Genomic DNA, 23594 nt, shown 5'->3' with positions numbered 1-23594 from the left:
CTTTTCTTGTGGATAGAAGAGACAGCCAAGTAACAGCAAACAGATACTCAAACTTTGAGCCAAGGCCTCCTCTGCTGTTAAGAATTGTATCAATGGGGCCAGCAGCCATGGATGTAGAGGCTAGCCTGATCTACTTACAGCCACCCCCCACCCAGTGTTCATTCTCCTTCAAATAATGAGGGCACCATAGACTGGAAGGTAATGAAGGGCTGCTCCCTGGATAATAGCCATTGATGTGCACAAGGTGGTTAGAGGTTAACTGGACGTTAATTGAGTGCAAAACCTTTCTGGTCAAATACACGATGACTTTGACATAAAAAGCCCCGATGTGCATCTGGGTGTCAATGCGCCTTGTACTCAAGGTGGGAGCTCTGTACCCTGCCTCCTTTCCACATGGAAAGTAATGAAGATGTTGCCCATTGCAAACAAAGCATTTGCCAGTTGTATGATAAAGGTATGCACTGCAGACTGTCTGAAATGGTAGATGTCCTCTGTGGTGACTTGAAAGGATCTGGTGGCATTAAAGCTTTATGCTTCTCTTGTATAGGAAGATCGATCCCTGTTCCAGATGCTGACTGCAGCTCACCCTGCAGCAGATGATAGAGCTCTGAAATGTCCAAGTACATGTGGAAAGGCTCTGGGCTAGTAACTGGTGCAGATAAAATGTCTAAGGTGTTGTTTTTCAACTTCTATATTTCAGATATTGTCTTCAAAAATGAATTACAGGGTGTTGCAGAGAGCTTCAGCAGGGACATCCATGAATGAAGAATAATGAGCTTAGACTAATTGTGCTTGATGTGTGTATATTTTGTAAAGATAACAAAATGACTACATCAATGTAGTCTGGACATATAGACACATGAATATATGATAGGGTAATTCAATCATACTTATAAGAAATTCCAAACAAGAGACGACTTACAGTGGCTAACTTCTGAACATCTTCATCTGACGCAGCAAGAGAGACCAGACCTAGTTCTTGTGAAAACCGTGCAAAATTTGGATCTGCCAAAAGAGGTACATGTCCCAGCAGCTCATGACATGTATCTCTGAAAAATACATATTGAAAAGAGGATGTACGCATATGTAGCAATGTATAATAGCTAAAAGTAATTTATATAAAGGCATCACCAGGCACATGCAGGCATGCACACACACATATACACTGTATATAGAGACATATTCAGAAAATTATTGAACACAATGCTCAATTACATCTGCGTAAATGTAATAAGGTTAATTTGTGTGGATGTTATTGCTTTCACACCGCTTTTTTTGGTGGAGAAGACTAAAAGGCATAGTACAGTTAAATATTGTCCTTTGGCTCTCTGACCTTGTCTCAAACATAAATCCATAGAATTTTACAGTACAGAATGATGCCATTCAGCCCATCGTGCCTGTGCCAGCTCTCTAACACAGCAATCCGCTTAGCTCCATTCCCCTATCTTTCCCCATACCCTTTAATGTTCTTTGCAAATATTTATCCACTTCCTTTTTAAAAGCAATTTCTGATGGGGTATACTATGACCGCGCACCCAAAATCTCTCCTATCCTCTTACTTCATTCTTTTGGTGATCTCTAGTTACCAACCAGGAGAAATAGTTTTCCTCAACTTTCTTCATCAAAACTTCCTACAATTTTGATCACCTCTATTCGATCTGCTCTTAACCTTCTTTATTTAATGAAAAGAGCCCCAGTCTGTCTCCTCATAACTAAAGCCTCATATATAGTCAGATAAGTGAGGATACCCTCCTTTTAACTGTTACTGTCCTAAGCGACATGAATCTGCATAGTTTGTCTTCATGGATAGGAGCCCACAGCACAAGTCTGTAATTTACTAACACGCCACAGATAAAATGACTGTTAAAATCAATTTTCCTATCAGTGACCACTGGTATAAAGAAGTTTGTCATTCACATCAGTGAGTCACGATGCTCAGTAATACAGTAGTAAAACCATATCACATTCCTGGAGCCTTAGAATCACCTTTTGTACAGAGACCTGTCTCACTGGGTTGCATTGCCCCAGCATTTCTGGGGCACACCTGAGGGATATGAGCTGGACTTTTACCTACTGTCGGTATAGGCCCATCGCAGCTGTGTCAAATGGGGCAGGAGGAGATATCACTGGCTGTGCTCCTCAGTTGAGTGATTCCCAATTAAATATGGCACTGTGACCTGCTTCTGGACTCCCATCAACTGGAAGGTATGCAGGATCCTGGGACAGGCCAGTAGGAAGGTAGGTGCCTGTATTTACCTTATCCACCTCCCCAATCATTCAGAAAGTCAGGGATTTCTGATCTCCATCTGATCTCAGAGGCCTGAAATGCAGCTGCAGGGGCTCCACTTAAATTTCCTCTCTCTTCTGCCAGCACTGCACCCTGCCAGGTTGCTCCTGGACCTGGACAATACTGGGGCAATGAACACCCAAGAAAACCTGCTCTTCGGTTTCCAGTTCACTCTCCTCATGGAAAGGATGCAGAGCTGATCTTTTATAGGATTAGTTGGATCTCTTACGTTCCATAAATATGGAATAATGCCACACTATACCATGCTGCATTTACACTATGATTGTACTGTTTGTGTAAAATAGTTTTGTCACATCTAGGCCATAACCTAACTCCAGGGTGAAGCAGAGGAACTTGCATTACAAGTTTTTAGCATTGTGTGAAGTTAAAACACTTTGCACCAACTCTACAGTTGTGTAAATGCAGCCCATTATTATATATTGGCCAATGTTTCAGAAATGGAGTGATAATCTGATGATAGTTGTCTCTGGGTGACACAGCTCCTTCTGTGTCTCAACTGGGAGTAGCTTCCTTCCAAAATTAGACAATAGCCCTCTTTATTCCATGATGGCAATGTAATAAGAAGCAGGATCTGTTCAGCAAACAAAAACCTGAAAAGCAATACTGACATCTAAAAAAAACTTCTTCAGCTTAACGATAGGAATAACGTAAGGATGGTGGATAAAAGCCAAATGTTACGGTTTTATTCTAGAGACAAACGTGGGTTGTAAAATTCCACATGCCTGAGGTTCCATTAAATTAGTCAGATTATTTGATACTGAATAGTTTTAATATTGATTATGATTAAAAGCATTAGAGCAATATTAATAGACTATTATTCAATAGAAAATCATGGAAAAGCATTAATTAATTTAATAGTTATCAACTAAATCTCTCATAATGGTTTCACACTTACGGTTCTGGTGTGTAGAAGGGATCAGAGCTGTGACGCACATACTGAGTGCAATGGAAAACTCGAAAAGCTAATCCTGCTAAAAAATCTCTTGGGGACAAATATCCAGCCACTGGTCGGACTACAAAGCCTGATCGTTCTGAAACATGGAGAAAACACATTTCTACTTAAATTCAATCCATAAACTGAGAGAAAAAAATATATATTCGTACACAGCGAATGTAGTCCCAAATACCTTTCAAAAATACAGAAACATCTTCCAGTTGTGGGATATTATCCTCTCTGTAGCCGCAGTGCTTTGTTAGAAGAGGGAAATTCTTAAGGTACTCTTGGCATGCATGAGTTGGGTAAAGTTTTGTCAGCTCTCTGAACACAGTCCCCCAAGTCTTAATTTCTTCTTCTGTGTATTCAACTCTAGGAATAAGCTGACCGCTAGAGGGCAGCAAAAGAACATGTTATTGAACAATGCGCTGTTAACTGGGCTCAACGTGGAAATACAAGTTTCCCATCATCTGTTTATTGAGAATAGTGTTTGGCTTTCTACAGATAACTGGTTGTTTAATATTTATGTCGTTACCCGCATCTTAACCACCAGCTGGCAATTATAAAGAAAATACACACACTGGAAATCTGTGGTTTATAGGGTTAAATATCACATTAATAAAGTCAATCCTGCTATTTCAGTAGATTAGTGTAAGTTTCAGCATCATTGTATGTAAGCTGAAACCTTTAAAAATGGCTGGTCCGGGTAAACTGTTGCTTTCTGGAACCAATAGAAAAAACAGTGAATACTGGAAATCTGAAAAAAAATAGAAAATGCTGGAAATGCATAGCAAATCCTTCAATATATGAAAGAAATTAGCAGGTTAACATGAAGATGTTATAAAATATAGAAATATAGAATATAGGAGCAGGAGTAGGCCATTCGGCCCTTCGAGCCTGCTCCGCCATTCAATATGATCATGGCTGATCCTACACCTCAATACCATATTTCGGCTCTCTCCCCATACCAAATATAGAGAAAAATTCAAATTACCAATGGGACTCGATCAAATTGGTGACTTTACTCAGGTACAAGGTATCATCGGACATAACCATCAAATCTACCGCATATCTAAATAGCAAGGGCTATTGTTCCATAAATGTCCAAATGATATATGACCCACACAAGAAAACACTGCACCTTAATGCATGTTTACCATGATGTTTTCATTCTGTAGCAATCTGAAAGATGCCACAGCTCTTGGAAGGAGAAGGATGGATTGCTGGCTGGCTCCTGAAAAAGTATTGGTTACGTGCTGTAACCATAGTTGATGACACCTCTGCTCCACTTCCGCACCCAATCAGAGAACATCTACTTGCAGACATTTAGAGTGCCGAAGCAACCCCTTAGATGCTTGGGGCCGGTCAGAGGGGACCTAACAATATGCCCAGCGATGGTGCAGAAAATGATAGTTGTAAGCTACTGAAATTTGTTATGTCAGAGGTCACAGCATGGACTTGAATGGTGAGCAGTTTCAAATCATAGAACATGAGCAGAGTGATAACCAACAGCAGCAGACCAGCCGCCACAGTCATTGAGAGAGATGTGTTAGGACCTCAGTGATTAGTTCTTCCAATGACTTTCTCTGTTGGGCATTTTTACTTTCTATTGGACGTATCTACAAGCATAGAACTGCTGTTTGCATTACCTGTATATTTTTTTATAAAGTAAACTATATGTTAGCAGTTCTGGCGAAAGGTCTTCGACTTGAAACATTGGGGGTGATTTTAAAACCCAAGAACGGGTGGGTTGGGGACGGGTGGGAGTTGAAAATAGTTTTTTGGATCGCGACCGCAACCCAGCTTTATTTCTGGGTTCAATGTTGGTGCGTAAAAGTACAGGCTTCCCACTGGGAATGCAAAGTCCGAAAAATTTGCAGTTGCGACCCATAAAAACAACAATTTTCAACTCCCACCCGCCCCCATCTCACCTGTTCTTGGGGTTTAAAATCACCCCCATTAACTCTGTTTCTTTCTCCACAGATGTTGCCTCACTTGCTGAGCTTTTCCAGCATTTTCTGTTTTTATTTCAGATTTCCAGCATCCGCCGTATTTTGCTTTTAATTATATGTTAATTTTACTGATGGACAACTGACACTTCTTTATCTGCAAAATGAAAGAATGACAGACTATAAGACATATTAAAAGTGAATACATTTTATTTTATATTTTAGTGTATATGGTGTAGGTGTTTGTCGTGTTTTTTCTGGTGCATTTTCACTTGCATGCCATGAACTTCGGTGTGTCAACTGTTGATGTGGCCTACAGCTATATGTTCCCATAGTTGAAAGAGTATCACTGGTGGCTGCTGCATTGCCAAATGACTAACTGTAGGAGATACGCTGCCTGTATTTACAACCAGATGCGTTTACATCAGTCCCAGGAATCTCCTTTTGCCAGAGACTATGTGGGCTGTTTGCTTTCAAAGCCAACATCTACGGTCACTTGTGCAAGGCTATATGATGCTACAGAACTATCATTGTCATGGGTGCCACTGTGTATTCCATGCATGCAATTGCTGGAGGACCCTCACAAGGTCCACTGATCTATGTCACCACAGAAAATGGGAATCTATGAGTTCTTCCCTGTGGTTGCATGTTTTCTCCAAGTAAGATGAATTTGGTTGCGTGTGCTTCTTATAGTTTGGACTCCTCATGGAGACGAAGTCCCGTCTTCGCACTGAGAACACCGTCCAACGTGTTGTGTGGCACTATCACCATGCTAGATGGCATAGATTCAGAACAGATCTAGCAGCTCAAAACTGGGCATCCATGAGGCGCTGTGGGCCATCAGCAGCAGCAGATTTGTATTCCAGCACAATCTGTAACCTCATGGCCCGGCATATTCCTCTCTCTACCATTACCAACAAGCCAGGAGATCAAGCCTGGTTCAATAAGGAGTGCAGGAAAGCATGCCAGGAGCAGCACCAGGCGTACCTAAAAATGAGGTACCAACCTGGTGAAGCTACAACACAGGACTGCATGCATGCTAAACAGTGGAAGCAACATGCTATAGACAGAGCTAAGCAATTCCACAACCAACGGATCAAATCAAAGCTCTGCAGTCCTGCCACATCCAGTCGTGAATGGTGGTGGACAATTAAACAACCAGCAGGAGGAGGAGGCTCTGTAAACATCCCCATCCTCAATGATGGCGGAGTCCAGCACGTGAGTACAAAAGACAAGGCTGAAGATGACAAGGCTGAAGTGTTTGCAACCATCTTCAGCCAGAAGTGCCGAATGGATGATCCATCTCGGCCTCCTCCCGATATCCCCACTATCACAGAAGCCAGTCTTCAGCCAATTCGATTCACTCCACGTGATATCAAGAAACGGCTGAATGCACTGGATACAGCAAAGGCTATGGGCCCCGACAACATCCCGGCTGTAGTGCTGAAGACTTGTGCTCCAGAACTAGCCGCACCTCTAGCCAAACTGTTCCAGTACAGCTACAACACTGGCATCCACCCGACAATGTGGAAAATTGCCCAGGTATGTCCTGTCCACAAAAATCAGGACAAATCCAATCTGGCCAATTACCGCTCCATCAGTCTACTCTCAATCATCAGCAAAGTGATGGAAAGTGTCGTTGACGGTGCTATCAAGCGGCACTTACTCACCAATAACCTGCTCACAGATGCTCAGTTTGGGTTCCGCCAGGACCACTCGGCTCCAGACATCATTACAGCCTTGATCCAAACATGGACAAAAGAGCTGAATTCCAGAGGTGAGGTGATAGTGACTGCCCTTGACATCAAGGCAGCATTTGACCGAATGTGGCACCAAGGAGCCCTAGAAAAATTGAAGTCAATGGGAATCAGGGGGAAAACTCTCCAGTGGCTGGAGTCATACCTAGCATAAAGGAAGATGGTAGTGGTTGTTGGAGGCCAATCACCTCAGCCCCAAGGCATTGCTGCAGGAGTTCCTCAGGGCAGTGTCCTAGGCCCAACCATCTTCAGCTGCTTCATCAATGACCTTCCCTCCATCATAAGGTCAGAAATGGGGATGTTCGCTGATGATTGCACAGTGTTCAGTTCCATTCACAACCCCTCAGATAATGAAGCAGTCTGTGCCCGCATGCAGCAAGACCTGGACAACATCCAGGCTTGGGCTCATAAGTGGCAAGTAACATTCATGCCAGACAAGTGCCAGGCAATGACCATTTCCAACAAGAGAGAATCTAACCACCTCCTCTTGACATTCAATGGCATTACCATCGCCGAATCCCCCACCATCAACATCCTGGGGGTCACCATTGACCAGAAACTTAACTGGACCAGCCACATAAATACTGTGGGTACAAGAACAGGTCAGAGGCTGCGTATTCTGCGGCAAGTGACTCACCTACTGACTCCCCAAAGCCTTTCCACCATCTACAAGGCACAAGTCAGGAGTGTGATGGAATATTCTCCACTTGCCTGGATGAGTGCAGCTCCAACAACACTCACAAGAAGCTCGACACCATCCAGGACAAAGCAGCCCGCTTGATTGGCACCCCATCCACCACCCTAAACATTCACTCCCTTCACCACCGGCGCACTGTGGCTGCAGTGTGTACCATCCACAGGATGCACTGCAGCAACTCGCCAAGGTTTCTTCGACAGCACCTCCCAAACCCGTGACCTCTACCACCTGGAAGGACAAGGGCAGCAGGCACATGGGAACAACACCACCTGCACGTTCCCCTGCAAGTCACACACCATCCCGACTTGGAAATATATCGCCATTCCTTCATCATCGCTGGGTCAAAATCCTGGAACTCCCTACCTAACAGCACTGTGGGAGAACTTTCACCAAATGGACTGCAGCAGTTCAAGAAGGCGGCTCACCACCACCTTCTCAAGGGCAATTAGGGATGGGAAATAAATGCCGGCCTCGCCAGTGACGCCCACATCTCATGAACGAATAATTTTAAAAAACAACTCCAAAGTCTCCACAGCAGCAACAGCAGTATTCATGAGAGATAGTACCATTGGGTAGAATCACCTGAACTACCAATGTGGAAGTTTTGCTGTATTATCAATGGCAACCATGGTGCTGATTGTTATTCTTCCAACTAACTATTCCCTTTCCATCTACCATGTATATGGACTCAACTGCCTTTTAACATAGACACCAAGCCTCTGTTTCAAAGCAAGCCCATTAAGGTCCCTCCCTAAACCCCTCCACCTCTCCACCTCTTTCTCCTCTTTTAAGACCCTCTTTAAAACCTACCTTTTCTACTAAACTTTTAGTTATTGCTCCTAATAACTTCTTCTTTGGCTCGGTGTCAAATTTTTGTCTGATTACACTTCTGTGATTTTTTCTACGTTAAAAGTGCAATATAAATGCAAGTTGTTCTTGTTGTATAACTCCTCAAAAACAATAGGAACAATCAGCATTCTGAATCTGCAACCAGTAGGCTGGCAACTCATCAACCTCCACCACTGATAGATAATTCTGTATCATCACATAGCCCTGAACGAGCGACAATAGACACCGTATCTGAAAGCAAAAGATATCTTAAAATGAAAACTGGTGCTCTGTACTTCACTGTTTTATCTTCAACCTCACTAGGATCTTCTTCCTAGTGTGTCGGGGTTTGACTTAAGTGTAGATGGTAATGGAGGGTTCTGTGGTACGTGGTTCTCTTTGTGTGAAACTTGTAGACCACTGGGTTCTCCTTGCTCTGCGAAGAGATAGAACATTGTGAATACATAAGCATGCTTATCCATTTGCACGTTGTATTGTCATTACATGCACTATAATAGGCTGATGGACAATCAGTCTTTATGGTCATGTTGATGTAACAAATGCAAATCATGGGTGATATGGTACATACCAATTGTTCCACACAGGCTTGTAACATCCTTAGTCCCAACGTCTTTTGAGCCCTCCCGCCTGAATAAATCGACTATTCCTTCTTCACATTCAGTGAGAGTAGAGTCCACCACCAGGGACCTCCAGTTATGTGTGAATTTTGCCTTTAAACATAAAAGCAGTGCGGATTAAGGTGAAGTGATTTAGGCGGTGCAAATGATTTCTCACAGTGAATTCTCTTTTCCATCATGGTAAAATAATATGATCTGTATGCCTCTGTTATTTTTATTTGTACTACATTACTTGCTATACCCTTGTAAACATTTCTCTGTGTAAGTACACCATTTTTGCATAGATTTTTCACAACTATGATTTTCCTTCATTCCATATATGTCCTATGCTGCTACTGTTTCACATCAGTTGCCTCCAGATCATGTTGGGGCCATCGTTCCACATCAAAAAGGTTCTGCTGTTTCCTTTTGCACAGTTAAGAAGAGCTTCAGGAGAACAATAAGTAAATCTATACCTGGATCATCAATTTTTTTTTGTCATTTATATCAATTAAGTGGCTCATTAACTCCTTGAGAAGTATTAAAGGATCATCGTTGCAGGTCTTCAAACTAAATCACATTTAAAAATGTTGTAGCAAACTAAATCACATTAAAAAAATGCACAATTCAAAATCACACATTCCAGCCAATTTGTTAGCAGGCCATCAATAATGATGAAAAAGAGCATTTAATTCCTTTTTTAACAAAACAGGCAGATACAAGTGTAAAAATTCCACAACGGGTGATTCCAGGGCAGGATGATGTGGTCAGAATATCCACCTGATGTATTGTGTATGGCTGTACACATCATAGCTTCTGATTTGACTCCTAATTATGTATGTGAGGGAAGTTCACACCCATGGAGTGGACTGATTCTCTGCATGGAGGCAGGGTTTCTGAGCACTGCTGCAGGGATTTAAAGAGCTGCAGCAACAAAGTGCAGAATTATTTCTTTCTTTACCATATTGCACTCAGAGATAAAACTATGGACTTTGAAGTAAAGATGAAATGACAGCTGACAGGCCATGCAGTAGGATAAAGAGTGCACAAACAAGGAAATAGATTGTACAGTTTTACCTACATTTAAGTGTCAGTTTGGTTCAATTGGTATCACTCTTCCCTCTGTTCAGGGGATTGTTGGTTCAAGCACCACTCTAGGACTTGAGCACATAACCTTGGCTGACAACTCAGTGAATTACTGAGGGAGTGCTGGATTGTCACAAGTGCCATCCTGTCTGTTCCAATTGTTTATGTGGATATAAAAGATTTTCACAACACTACTCAAAGAGTTCTCCCAGTGTCTTGGCCAACATTACTTCATCTGGTTCAACTCATTAGGTTATTGTGGGATCTTGCTGTGTGCAAACAGGCTGCCATGTTTGCACCTACATAATAACAGTGGCTGCATTTCTCAAAGTAATTCATTGGTTGCAAAGCACTTTGGAACGTCTTGCAGATGTAATAAGGTGTTAGATAAATGCAATAGCTAGTGGCTTAGCTGTAAATGTGGAAGAAGGTGATAAATCTGAGGATAGATGCCAAGTTAATGCTACCCGCTAGATTCTTATAGCAAGTATGACAGAAGTAGTGCTCTTTCACATGAAAAGATAGGCCAACATACCATGCATTTGAAATGGTCTTCTGTTAGTTATATTCTCAAAAGAGTTCCTTTGCCTTTGTGGGAACATAACAAAATATACAAATACTCTCCACAATATTTACATTTCTATGGAGGCTGTATGGACTAGCTAATCTCCCAGAGAAGAGCATTATATATACTCACAAAACAATTTTATCAGAAATTCCCTGTTGTCTTTGAAATGTCAAGTGCATGAGAAACTTGCAGACACCTGACGATCATGCAAAGGTTGTCCTCAGAATCAAACCATTCAGTGTGTAAGCCCTGGCACTGCTGAACAATGCTTCTGTCACTTGTTTGATATATCTGTGGACAAACAAAATTGACTGATACTGCAGATGATCCTTGTGCTAGTCTGGAAGGAGGTGGAGACATAATAGGGAGGAGTTGACTTTGATTGCCACTAACAGTGTTGTCTTTGTGGTGGAGGTTAGCTGCAGCTATCCTAACAGTAGATAGTACAGTTCTGCAACTGCCTCCATACTGACCTGGAGCATACAGAGGCAGTTCCCCATAGTCATTGGCAGCTAGTTGTGCCAAGGTGTACAGATACCGTTGGTGGCATAATAGTGGGTGCAGCCAGTCCAACTTTGATGCCAACTGGTATGCCTTCTTGGCTATTCTTCATCTTCAAGTATGAAAACCTGTGGTAGAGATGCTTTGAAAACAAACCCCATATTTTCAGAAAAATGTCCTTTTAAAAAATGGCTGTGTACCTTTAAGAGATCCCTTCCCCACACGTGATAATGTTGCTGGTCTTTAAAGACCACTTTCAATGAGCAGACTTAATATTAGGCACAACTTAGGCTCAAAACATAGAAAATGGAGGGCTGCGTTGCAATGCCCGCATTAACACAGATTAACCATCCATAATGAAGCTTTTGCACATTTTGTGCAATAGCAAAGAACAACGGTGGGCAACTTGAGGTGGGAAACAGAATGGTGCACCTTAGGATTGAGAATCCAACGAGTTCCGTTTTTCCAGTCCCTCCTCGCCCACTTACCGACACCTGATCGAAAGATCTACCCTATAGCTCCTTTGGCCAAATGGAGAATAACAATTTTAAATTTAATTTCCTGACATCAGGTGTGTGGCTTCTTTCTTGTAAGAATCTCACTGGTTGTGGACCGATAGGACAACCTCTTGGTAGCAGGCTCTCGGTTTCTGATGGTAAAGCTAATATTACATGAAATGAGCTTTAAGTTGGGCCGTACGTAAAACAGTAACAGTGTATATAACGGTAAACTATCTGAAACAAGCTGATTCTATGAAATTCTCTTTGTTACCTGCTAACACTTACATTTTGTAATTCATGGCAACGTCCACAAAGTACTTTCTTCGTCTTCTGTAGACATTGTCTTTAAAGCCCTGGGAACGGAGGGAGATTAAGGCTGCACTTACACTACAACAATAGCATCAGTGCAAACCAAAACCGCTTCGCACTGACACTACAGTTGCAGTGTAAATGCAGCCTAAGACACATCATTTTAAAGGATATCATACAATGTAGCATTGTTATCAGAGCAGACAGTATGCCTTTACTAAAGAAAACACAGAAGTGTAAATTTATATTACACGATGAAACTGTAAAAGAAGCATTTTCAGTCATTCATGTATTAACTGTATTCATCAAGAAATCCAGATCGTGTGGAGTTCAGAAATTCAGGGATAGAAAACTAAACTATTGCAGCTTTAAATCAGCTTTTAAAATAGAACGTTATTATTTTCATTGTACAGATCCTCTAAAGTATCAGATTATTTATCTATATCTCAGATGTGTATCGACTTTATGCTGAGGGAGAGGAGCTTCACCACCGGGAAGCAGATATCAGAAACTGGGGCATGGTTTGCACACAATTTCACAACCAGTAATTTAAACAGTCAGAAATTCATGCGCAGCATGTGGCCAAATTTCCGATGAGTACCTCCGGCAGGTGAGCCCCTCCCTCACCTGTAGGCAACATCGGAAAATTACTACTTAAAAGTGTAATTTTGTTAATTTATAATATCAGCATTTTGGGGTACAATTTCCACAGGGGTGCCTAATCTCCCACCATAACTTCAGCAGAAGATTGGCAAAAACCGCAAAGAAATCTGCCAATCTTCCCTTAAAGTTATGGCGGGAGATTGGAAATACCCCCCACAGACATTCTACCTCTTTGTGTTTTCATTTGTTCAATAACAAAAAGGTACATCCAGCCCTTTCATTTACAGAACTAGTAACACAACAATAATAGATAATGCATACTCCCTGCCTCGCCGCTGAGGAATACAGGGGGACTTTTGAGTGCTCCCATGTTAAATACTCAATAAAGAGACAGCTATTGATTTTCACACTGTTGAGTTAAATTGTTTCAATGACACAGACAGGAGCCCATAGCAAGGGGCTACATTAGTACATACAGAACAACGATTAGGTAGAAATACATTACAGAATAGAATCACAATGGAGGGATTCAGCTGATGTCAATAAAGCTGTTAAGTTTGATTGGGCAGAGCAAACTAGAACAAGCCTTATTTTGCCAATCCTTCATGGACTATTTTGATACAAGTCATCTGAAGCACTCAGTTGTGTAACTAAGGCTTGTTATACCTCAAAGATCATACGCTGCTTCTTATTAAGTATTTGGCCCTGAGATTCTGTGAGGGTTCTCCCGCTCTCCCGGTAGCAGACTGGCAGAACCCCCAGGGATGCAGAGTTCACTGCCGTTTTTAGCTCTTTATGCCGTGCCTCTGGGGGTTCGGCAGGTCTCCCGCTAAAGTTGCAGCAGGAGACTGGGAGAACTCCTATGGAATTTCAGGACCTTTATTTATATTCATTTTAAAAGTTAATTTTCTCTCCTTCTTTAGGAGCCTCTACCTACCACATCTATGTTAAATATTGGTCATCACCCGGAAAGGTGGGCAGACATTTACTTTGAGGCCTCTGTCTATACCGCTTTCGAGGTGGCCAAGGTAGCCTAGTGGTTATGGACTAGCAACTCAGGGACATGAGTTCACAAGTCCCACCATGGCAAGTTATGAAAGTGACTTCAATAAAATGTGGTCATTTGTGGCCAGAAAATAACATAAAAGAAGTGGATTGTTGTAAAAACTCAAATGGTTGATAATTGTTCTTCAGTCTTTTGTTTTTATTCGTTCATGGGATGTGGGCATCGCTGGCGAGGCCAGCATTTATTGCCCATCCCTAATTGCCCTTGAGAAGATGGTGGTGAGCCGCCTTCTTGAACCGCTGCAGTCCATGTGGTGATGGTTCTCCCAATGTGCTGTTAGGAAGGGAGTTCCAGGATTTTGACCCTTGGTCTGCTTGGTCTGCTCTATATGTTACTCTGGTGCCACACTATTTCTTTGAATTTTACTGCCCACATCCCAAGAACACATTTTAAAAAGTAATGGGGACACAATAGATTTTATTCTTTACTGATTGGGCAGAGCTAACTAGAAAAAGCCTTATTTTGCTAATCCTTCACGGACTATTTTGATCACTCATCCGGAATTGCATTTAAACCAGAATCTCCACAGACAAAGACTAATGGTAACTCAGAACTGTGATAACCTTTCTTTTGTTATTTGAACAATGACTCTTTGTTGCTACTCACTGGATGATCTGCATCAAGTTCCGATCCATACATCAGGACTCTCTGAGAACTTTTATCTAATTCAGAAATCTTGCATGGGAACCAAGGAACGCCACCCAGTTCTAGACAACACACATTAAAATAAAGATTTAAGCACGATTGAACTATTAGCATATTCTAAGCAGTACTATCAGAATTATTGAGTAATTTTCTAATTATGAGAAAGTTTCCCCAGTGTGGGGTCCTGAAAATCCACGGGCCTCTGATCCCAGCAATTATGCCGGGATCGCACCTGTCAGGAACGTCCTCCGCTCTCCCCAGTCGAATTTTTCGGGTCAGGGGGACGTTCCCTCATTTACATGCTGTGGTGGGTGCCAGACCACTAGTGGCACATCTGGCCTGTCCCAAAGTGCTGGACAATCCAGTGACTGTTGCCGTTTCTGGACGGTTTGTTATCCCTTCCTGAAAACAACATAGATGTGCCCCCGCAGCCCCCTTTGTAAGGAAGCTTTCTTTACAGAAGCAATGGTCCATTTATACACCCATCAAATATATTAGCATGGTATCTCCTTTCACAATATAAATGTTGGCATTGTCCTGACTACAATTACAAAGTAGCATGAGTGACATGGCTGTATATAGGTACAATAGAGGAAATGGTCCTGGATCTACACCCAGGCGCATTAGATCCTTCCATGAATGCAGACCCAAGAAAATCTTTTTCATTTCAGCCCAGAGATCAAAAGGCAAAATTCAAATTCACATTAATACCCAACTGCTCGACACATTTTTCCTGCTAACATGACAATTACGTCTACAAGGTGTAGACTGTAGCTGTAACTTGTACCTCCCTCCTCTGTCCAGTTGCTGGCCAGTGGATTCAACGAAACGATGTTTGTGTGGGCTCTCAGTAACTGAATCAGTTCATTAAAATCTTCTTTTGTGCTGCTACAATCCACAAATATCTCAACTTCTGAATCTCTCCTCTTTGACTTTCTGGACTCTATGTGAACTAGGTTGATGTGTTTCTCCTGATGAAAACATAATTTAATTCAAAGTTTAGAGTTTGCACAGGGAGAGTCAAAATGAAGTGTAGTGTTAAGGTGAAGTGGTGTTGGAGGGTGGGGGAATAATTAGATCAGGGAACACAGGCATAATTCAGTCTCCATTTTAAACTCATACATGCTGACTTTATTTTCATCTAATACTCTGATTTTATTTTATCAGTTATAGTTAAATAGCGAAACATATGGAAATTTGGGAAACAGAAAAGTAGAGTTGGCTGGACCATAGGATTATCACAACAGTTACAGGCTAAAGAGCTGAGAGATGCAAAACTGTGGCACCAGTGTCACCACTGGCAAGAGGGTGTAGTTACATCACGATGCATAGGCAGTTTCCAATGTAAATGTGGACATAAGAATTTGTTATGGGAATGTTGACATAAAAGTGTGACAAAAATGTGACAGCAAGAAGTAAGATTTTGTAGACAGGAAGTACATGCAGACATAAGATTTTTAATATATTATAGATACATAAAATTAATTTTAAGTAGGTAAGCTTAATCACTTCAGTGACAGTTGTTTATATATACACTGTAGAATCTTACTTGAAAGATTTGAAGGGCTTCCACTAGTCCGCCAACTTCATTTTTCAAGGCAAACACAATTCTGGTCCTGGAAGTCTCATTCTTGCAGTTTTCTTTGCTAACTTTCTTCTCATCATATTTGCTGGACCATACTTTATTTACCTGCAAAAATGTTTCAAACAAAATAATTAAACTTGGAACAAAAGAAAAGCTTTGTATTAGTTGTTATAAAAATCAGAAGAATTTTTTTTTAAAGTAGTGATAGAATGAAAATGGAGAATTCGACTTGGATTCTACAGGACTCAGTGATGTTAATGCCATTGAATGTGAAGAGGAGGTGGTTCGGCTCTCTCTTGTTGGTGATGGTCATTGCCTAACACTTGTGTGGCATGAATGTTACTTGCCACTTATCAGCCCAAGCCTGGTTGTTTCCAGGCCTTGCTAGAAGCAGGCACGGACTGTTTCATTATCTGAGGAATTGCGAATAGAGCTGAACACTGTGCAATCATCAGTGAACAGCCCCATTTCTGACCTTTTGATGCAGGGAAGGTCATTGATGAAGCAGCTGAGGATAGTTGGGCATAGAACACTGCCCCGAGAAACTCCTGCAGCAATGTCCTGAGCCTCCAATAACCACAAACCTCTTCCTTTGTACCAAGTATGACTCCAGCCACTGGAGAGTTTTCCCCCTAATTCCCCATTGACTTCAGTTTTACTAGGGCTTCTTGGTGTCACACTCGGTCGAATGCTGCCTTGATGTCAAGGGCAGTCACTCTCACCTCACCTCTGGAATTCAGCTCATACCCATGTTTGGACCAAGGCTGTAATGAGATCTGGAGCCAAATGGTTCTGGCAGAACCCAAACTGAGCAGGTTATTGGTGAGTAAGTGTCACTTGATAGTGCTGTCGACAACTCCTTCCATTACTTTGCTGATGATTGGGAGTAGGCTGACAGGACAGTAATTGGCTGGGTTGGATCTGTCAATTGGGCAATTTTCCACATTGTCGGGTAGATGCCAGTGTTGAAGCTGTACTGGAACAGCATGGCTAGAGGCGCTGCTAGTTCTGGAGCACAGGTCTTCAGCACTATAGCCGGAAGTTGTTGGGTCCGTAGTCGTTGCTGTGTACAGTGCACTAAGCCATTTCCTGATGTCACGTGGAGTGAATTGAATTGGCTGAAGACCTGTGATAGTGGGGACCTCAGGAGGAAGCCTGTTTGACAGTAAGGGTGACGTATCTTAGGAGACCTTAATATGTATCTTTGGACTTCCTGAGAAAGTGTTTTTTAGTCTGCATTGCTCTCCCCATCTTACCATTACTTTGTGGATACCTGGGATTTCTTATGATGTGAACAAATCCATATTGCTTTGCAGTATACCAAAATCCAGAGCTGAAATTGTGGTCCTGAAATTACCTGTACTGATGTTGTATGACATGTAATCATCAATTTCAAATTATGCAGGAGATCTTTGCACATTATTGATTTCTTGTTCTTTCTCTGCTTTAGACAGGTAACCCAGGAGCTTGTCAGGTGCAATTATATTCTGTTCGATACAGGACTTTGATAAGTTTCCATAGTGAGGCTCCCTCTGGTGCAAATCATTAGCTTTTCTAGTTCCTAGGAATCCAAAAGGGCTGTCCTTGGAACTCCTGTGTAGATCTAGAAATTGACGTGACACTTCATAGGGAGCAACCTGAGTGTCCTTGGGTTTCTGTCTTTTTGTTGTATTTCACTCAGGAATACATTTACGTGTTCACCCCCTTGAATTGTACTGTTTATGGCATAATACCTGCAAGTGTCCTTTCCGCTGACACGTAAGGCACTTTGTGCTTCCAGCAGAGTATATATCTCTGGGGCATGGGGGTGAAAGTCCACAGCTGTTGCGGTCTTTTGGTTCATCGGTGTCCTTCTCTCTCCATTTATGACTTTGCTTTTGGCTGGGGCATTTCTGTAGGTTAATGAGGCATTCCCATCTTCAGCTGATCTACATTTGCTTTCCCATCTGCTTGGTTTCTAAGTACCATCTGTTGCTTTTCTAACAGCTTCACTCTCTCTTGCCTTTGGACCAGTTTCTCAAATGTAAGGTCAGGATTGAGCTGAAGCCTTTCTGATTGTCTCTCATTTCACGGACATGGTCACAAATCACCTCTTCATGTTATGTGGCATACACACAGTACTTTAATAAACAGCAGAGAGCTATGATGAAACTGCCTGCATATTCCCCCTCTTGTTTTCTCCAGTAACATTTCTCAAATATTATATTTCTCCATACCACAAAATGACTTTCAAATTTTTCTACTATTATCTCATAACCCCATTCTGACTCTCAGATTAAGTGAACTGAGAATATCTTCTGCTTCTTCCCCCACCGTATATATCAGTAAGCAGAGCTGAATTACCACATCCTTTTCACATAAACCAGAAGCTGTTCTGTACCTCCATGTGTTGCATTTATCTCACAGGCGTAAATGTAATGCATGAAAAAGTTTCTAGCCATAAATTTCTCCCGGGGTCTCCACTGAAATGCTATAATTTTTTTTCCCTCCGCCTTTCTGTTACTCTCACTTATGAAACACTGTCTCTACTGTACACCAGCATAGGATCTATTTGTTAAACCTCTTCTCACATGTAGTCTTGTCCCTCTCTTTTTTCTTTGTAAAAGTATGTCACTAAGTTGGTTCTTTTAATTATTACTCATGGAGTAATGAACAAGTAAGATTTAATAAACACAAAAACATTCTACTTCTCAGCACATGATCTTCACATGTGCCAAGTGTCACGAAGAAGTAGCCCCTCTACTCACTGGGGCCTCTGAACATGAGAGACGGGGTCATTTTCCAACTTTGCATTGCCTGGCAGACAGCCTCACCTGCCGAGGGTGCATATCAGAAATTCAGGCACAGACAGTGCATGATTTTCCAACCTTTAATTTAAATAGTTGGACAGTCATGCCTGAATTTCCAATAGGATGAAAGCTCTCTGCCGGCAGCATGAAATCTGAAAATGACCCCTAACATATGATCATAATCTTACAATTTGAATATATCAAAACTCCACAGAACCTCGCTGTTTTCCTTTGAAAAAGTAGCATAAAAACTTGTGAAAAGAGATCCCTTGGCATAGTTTCAGTTAAGAATGACCACATGTGATCTGGAAATGTCACTTTTGAAGTTTAGTTCTTGAAGAAACTGTGTCAAATTTATTGATTTCTGCCTTGACTTGTGATTCAATGCAAACAGATAAAATTTTGCAATTCCCCCCACAGAGATAAACTCTTTAGATCCATATGTCCAGAAATGGATGTTTAAGGAGAACAAGAAAAATAACTCAATAGCTGACTGCATATGGTAGTATTTATTTTTACTAATTGGTAGCTTAACTTTAATTAAGAAGAAAAAAATGACATTTATTATAAACATTTCAGGAAGTCATTGTATATATCCATATTTTGTGAGGTCAGTTTGCATCGTGTTTGTGGGAGAATACATTTTCTCTTTTGTTGATCAGAGAAATACAATAGTTTCCAATGATGGGACACATCACCATTCTAATATAGAATATAGAAAGGGTCATCAATTCAGCAGTAACGTTACAGTTATTACCAGACATCATTGCCCAGGTATTGTCATGTTATTCTGTTGATTGCTTTCAGTTTCATCTTTCCAATCGTACGTCTGCCATCACTTTCCATTACTCAATTACTTCCCTAACCTGAGCTGTCTTGTGTGGTGCTTCAACACCACAACCTTAGTTGGTGTTTCTCAAAATTGCATGAGCTCTAGAATGCGAACCATTACTACAATATAAGACTCTACATACCATAGGGCACCATAGCACCTGCCCCTGGAAAGAGATTTCACTAACATAAATTCCCCTGCATAGTATAACACTATGAGCTTGTGTAGTTATGTATTCAGAATAATTAAGGAATACTACATGATATGGCCTGGCAATATTAAGTATTCTTGGAACAATATAAAGAGTAGGCAAAGAGTAGTAAGCTTTAAAGTTATTTATAATGTTGATAATTTTGTTCTCACCTTGATGTTTAATGAATGTATTCCAATGTAAAGCAAACTGAGCATCTGAACCAAGATTAACATATTTGTTCTTACTGTTGTATCCCTGTTATACTGGCTTTGAACTTCTAGTACAATTTTTCAAATTTGTGCAGAGAATTCTTGGTAGATTGTCTGTTGCCAGATTGTGGAGAATCTGGATTCAGTGAAACAGCAATAGGTTTCTTCAATCTGGTTTTAGTCAGTCGGTTCAACTGATGTTGACATTAGGCAAATTTAATGACTTAATTTCTGCACCACAAACTTGCCCTTATGCACTGGGATGAGAACTTAAATTAAATTCACAGCCAGACAAATATAAATGATTTGAGGCAAATCCGGCATGCAACTGGAATGCTCCTGGAACACTGAATGTCAGTAGATTACTCTTTCAATTTATGTAGTGACTTTAGTATATTCTTTTGTGTTCATAACTAACATAAAACTATAATAAAGTAGCAGGGTTTTCACAACATAACTTACAATGCTGTACATATAGAGAAGATACAGAGCAAGACTCATAATGGACTGAAATTCTTGAGATTTAACCAATGTATGTTATAAACAGGGAAGTCTGTCAATGACCACCTAATGAAAAATATTCTTAATTGTTAAAAATGCTTTTAAAATGCACCAAAATTTACTAGATTTTTGATGAATTAGCTGACTAACAACTGATGTAGAATATTCATAAACTTGGGCATGTACAAACCACAGATTACTGGCTACAGACTGAGTAAGAACTCAAACTTCAAAATAAATAATGTCCCATTTCATTGGCACTATAGAGAGCAAAATAATTTCAGATACAATCAAATTGTGCCCAATTTCCTGGAACTATAGTCAACTGAAGTAATGTCCAAGGCAAACCAATATTGACGTCAATCATAATCAATGAACTATGAATCGCTTTTAATTAATTTTGTTTGGAAAAATCTTGCCTAATTTACCCGATTTTCCAAGTAATTATATCCATTGTACTGACAGAAGCTATAACTGAATCTCCAATCTGAATAACTAAATAATCACTAAATGTTGCCCCTCTTTAAACCCCTCCATAAGTACAAATTTAATGAGTTCCATCACCCATTCTGCCTCTAAACCCCCAGCAGGATAAAATCCAACATGAACTGAACATTTCTGAGAGCTTTTGTCTGAACTCTGAAAGGAGCGGCCAAGTGAATTATTATTAAATAATATTGTTAAATATTATATTATTAAATAACAATGTTAAAATCAACTATTAAAAAGCATAAAACTACAAAACCTCATGTGAAAAGAGGTATGGTAGTGTAATGGCTTGGACAAATAATCCAGAGAACCCGAGTTTAAATCCCACCATGCCAGTAAATTTGAATTCAGTTTTACAAATCTGGAAATAAAAAGCTGGTATCAGTTAAGGTGACCATGAAGCTGTCAGATTGTTGCAAAACCCAACTGGTTCACCAATGTCCTTTAGGGAAGGAAACCTGCTGTCCTTACCCAGTCTGGTCTATATGTGACTCAAGTCCCACACAAATGTGATTCACTCAACTGCCCTGTGAAGTAACCTAGTAAGCCATTCAGTTGGCCCACCACCACCTTCTCAGGACAACTAGGGATGGGTAACAAATGCTGCCTTTGCCAGCGATGCCCACATCCTGAGAATTAAAAAAAATGAGGTATATGAAACTTAATAGTGAAAAAATTTGCCACCAATTTTTAAAAGATATTTATTGATGTATTGTATAGGAAAACCTTTAACTGTCTGAGTGCCAGATGTAATATGTATAGCTTCACAGCTGCCTAATTCAGAGCTAAGAAACTCACAATCTTAAAAAAATGCATGAAATGGATTTGTTCCTCAAGCATTTGGTCTTTAAGTCAACATGAAAGTTTTTAAATCTACAAAATAAATATTTTTGCCTTATTTGTTGTTTGTCAATGCAGTCATTCTCCCATTGATGAAAAGGATGTCATAAAAATCTTTATCAGTTGTAACATGTATGATGGGGCATTACCGACCTTTCTAAAACTCGTGACTAATTAACTAAAAGTGCTGCTTTTCCTTCATCATTGTTATCATCCCTAAACTTGTCTCACTTCCCTCCGCCTCAGCACTTCTTATTGTTAAGCTATCGTCATTAAGTCTGCCGTACATCAAGGGTTCCCTCATTTCAAACAAGTGCTTTGTCTATGTTTGTACTTGAGTCACTATATTTCATTTGAAAGTTTTACTCCTCAATTAGCTTCATTGTGGTCCAAGTTATATTAACTTTCCTAAATGCACACAGTCCCCAACTGTTTATTTAAATTTCTCTATCAGTAGGAACAACCTTCAGATCATATTTTGAATATTTATGATTTTGGTACATGATAAGTTTAATCGATAAACTGACAGGAACCTGGAGATAAATAGAACAGTTGGTTATATATTGGTTCCAACATGCCTTATATGAATCTATTACTACCAGTTTAGGAAAGTGTCAATTCAATGGCTTTTCAGATAACCTAATATAAATTACCACCTTCTCAAGGGCAACTAGGGATGGGCAATAAATGCTGGCCTTGCTGGTGATGCCCATATCCCAAGAATGAAGAAAAACAACCACCACAGTATGAAGTACATTATTTTCAAAATGGGTTATTCTACCATTATTTTATTAATAGAGTTGTTAAGAAAAAAGAAAACAGGAACCCAAGCTAATAAGTAGCAATTATCTGCTGCATATCGGGGCATATCCTGAACTGACATATGAATAACATTGTGGGTGTCTATTTAGCCCAAAGTTTAATTTCAGTTTAAGACTGTACAAGCTGGTTGCAATTACATATCTAGAGTTCAATTTATTACATAGAAATACCTCAAAGTTACAACATGGAAATGGACTAGTAGGCTCAACCAGTTCATGTCAGTGTTTACCCTCCTGCAAATCACATTTACCCACTCTGTTCCCATATGCTTTAAATCCCCTTTCCTTCATCCACCTATCCAATCTAATCTTAAACCCTGATATAGCTTCTACATAACTACTAACCCTGGAAGTGAATTCCACAGCCTCACAACTCTGTGTGAAGAAGTTTCTGCTGTCCTCTGTTCTAAATCTCTTATATTTAATCTTGTATCTATGGACCCTCGTTCTTGATCCTTCAACTATCCCAAGACTAGGGTAAATCCCAGCTATGTACTCACCTGGTTGCTTAAATGTTGTTCTTCCAGTAAGGCTGAGTCCAGCGACATTCCCCTCTTTGCCCAGTATTTATTTCCAATCATCATCTTGGCAACGTTTTTTAGGGGAAAAGGTTTAACAGACTGGAAAGGTAGATCGTGTTCTTCAACGGGACTGCGAATCAGTCTGGGTGATGTCCTTTCAGTGTCTGCTCTGGGTGTTTAAATACTCTCCAGTGCTGATGGAATGATAAGGGGATCTGCTGCTCTGCGCATCCGAGTCTCATCACGGAAACATCCTCGCTAACCTGCTCTCAAAGCTCTTTCCTTCCAGCAGAAATGGTACATAATCGAACGTTTATACAGCAACAACTCCGAAGATCGCTTTAACTCTTTCTATTTGGTGGACCCTGTCGTGTAATCGGAGTTCAGTATTACAATGCAAAGTTTAGGAGCATCACGTCAGATCGTCTGAACATTTGCCTGGGATG

The 23594-nt window shown here is 40.7% G+C and overlaps 1 protein-coding gene across 1 annotated transcript in view; it reads right to left on the bottom strand.

The window, feature by feature from the left end:
- Nucleotides 1–23211, bottom strand: part of LOC137334954 (tryptophan 5-hydroxylase 2-like) — a 39181-nt gene extending 15970 nt beyond the window's left edge. Inside the window, exons 1-8 of the mRNA XM_068000048.1 lie at nt 23128–23211; nt 15918–16058; nt 15156–15339; nt 14330–14430; nt 12031–12098; nt 3436–3632; nt 3204–3339; nt 923–1049 (exon numbers count right to left, since the gene is read on the bottom strand). Coding sequence (XP_067856149.1) covers nt 923–1049; nt 3204–3339; nt 3436–3632; nt 12031–12098; nt 14330–14430; nt 15156–15339; nt 15918–16058; nt 23128–23211 — 1038 coding nt within the window. The remainder of the gene's footprint in view (nt 1–922; nt 1050–3203; nt 3340–3435; nt 3633–12030; nt 12099–14329; nt 14431–15155; nt 15340–15917; nt 16059–23127) is intronic.
- Nucleotides 23212–23594: the final 383 nt, after the last annotated feature.

This window comes from Heptranchias perlo, chromosome 18, assembly GCF_035084215.1.
Source record: "Heptranchias perlo isolate sHepPer1 chromosome 18, sHepPer1.hap1, whole genome shotgun sequence".
Lineage (NCBI taxonomy): Eukaryota > Metazoa > Chordata > Chondrichthyes > Hexanchiformes > Hexanchidae > Heptranchias > Heptranchias perlo.
The sequence above is the reverse complement of the archived record's forward strand: the minus strand, read 5'-3'. Positions and strand labels throughout refer to the sequence as shown.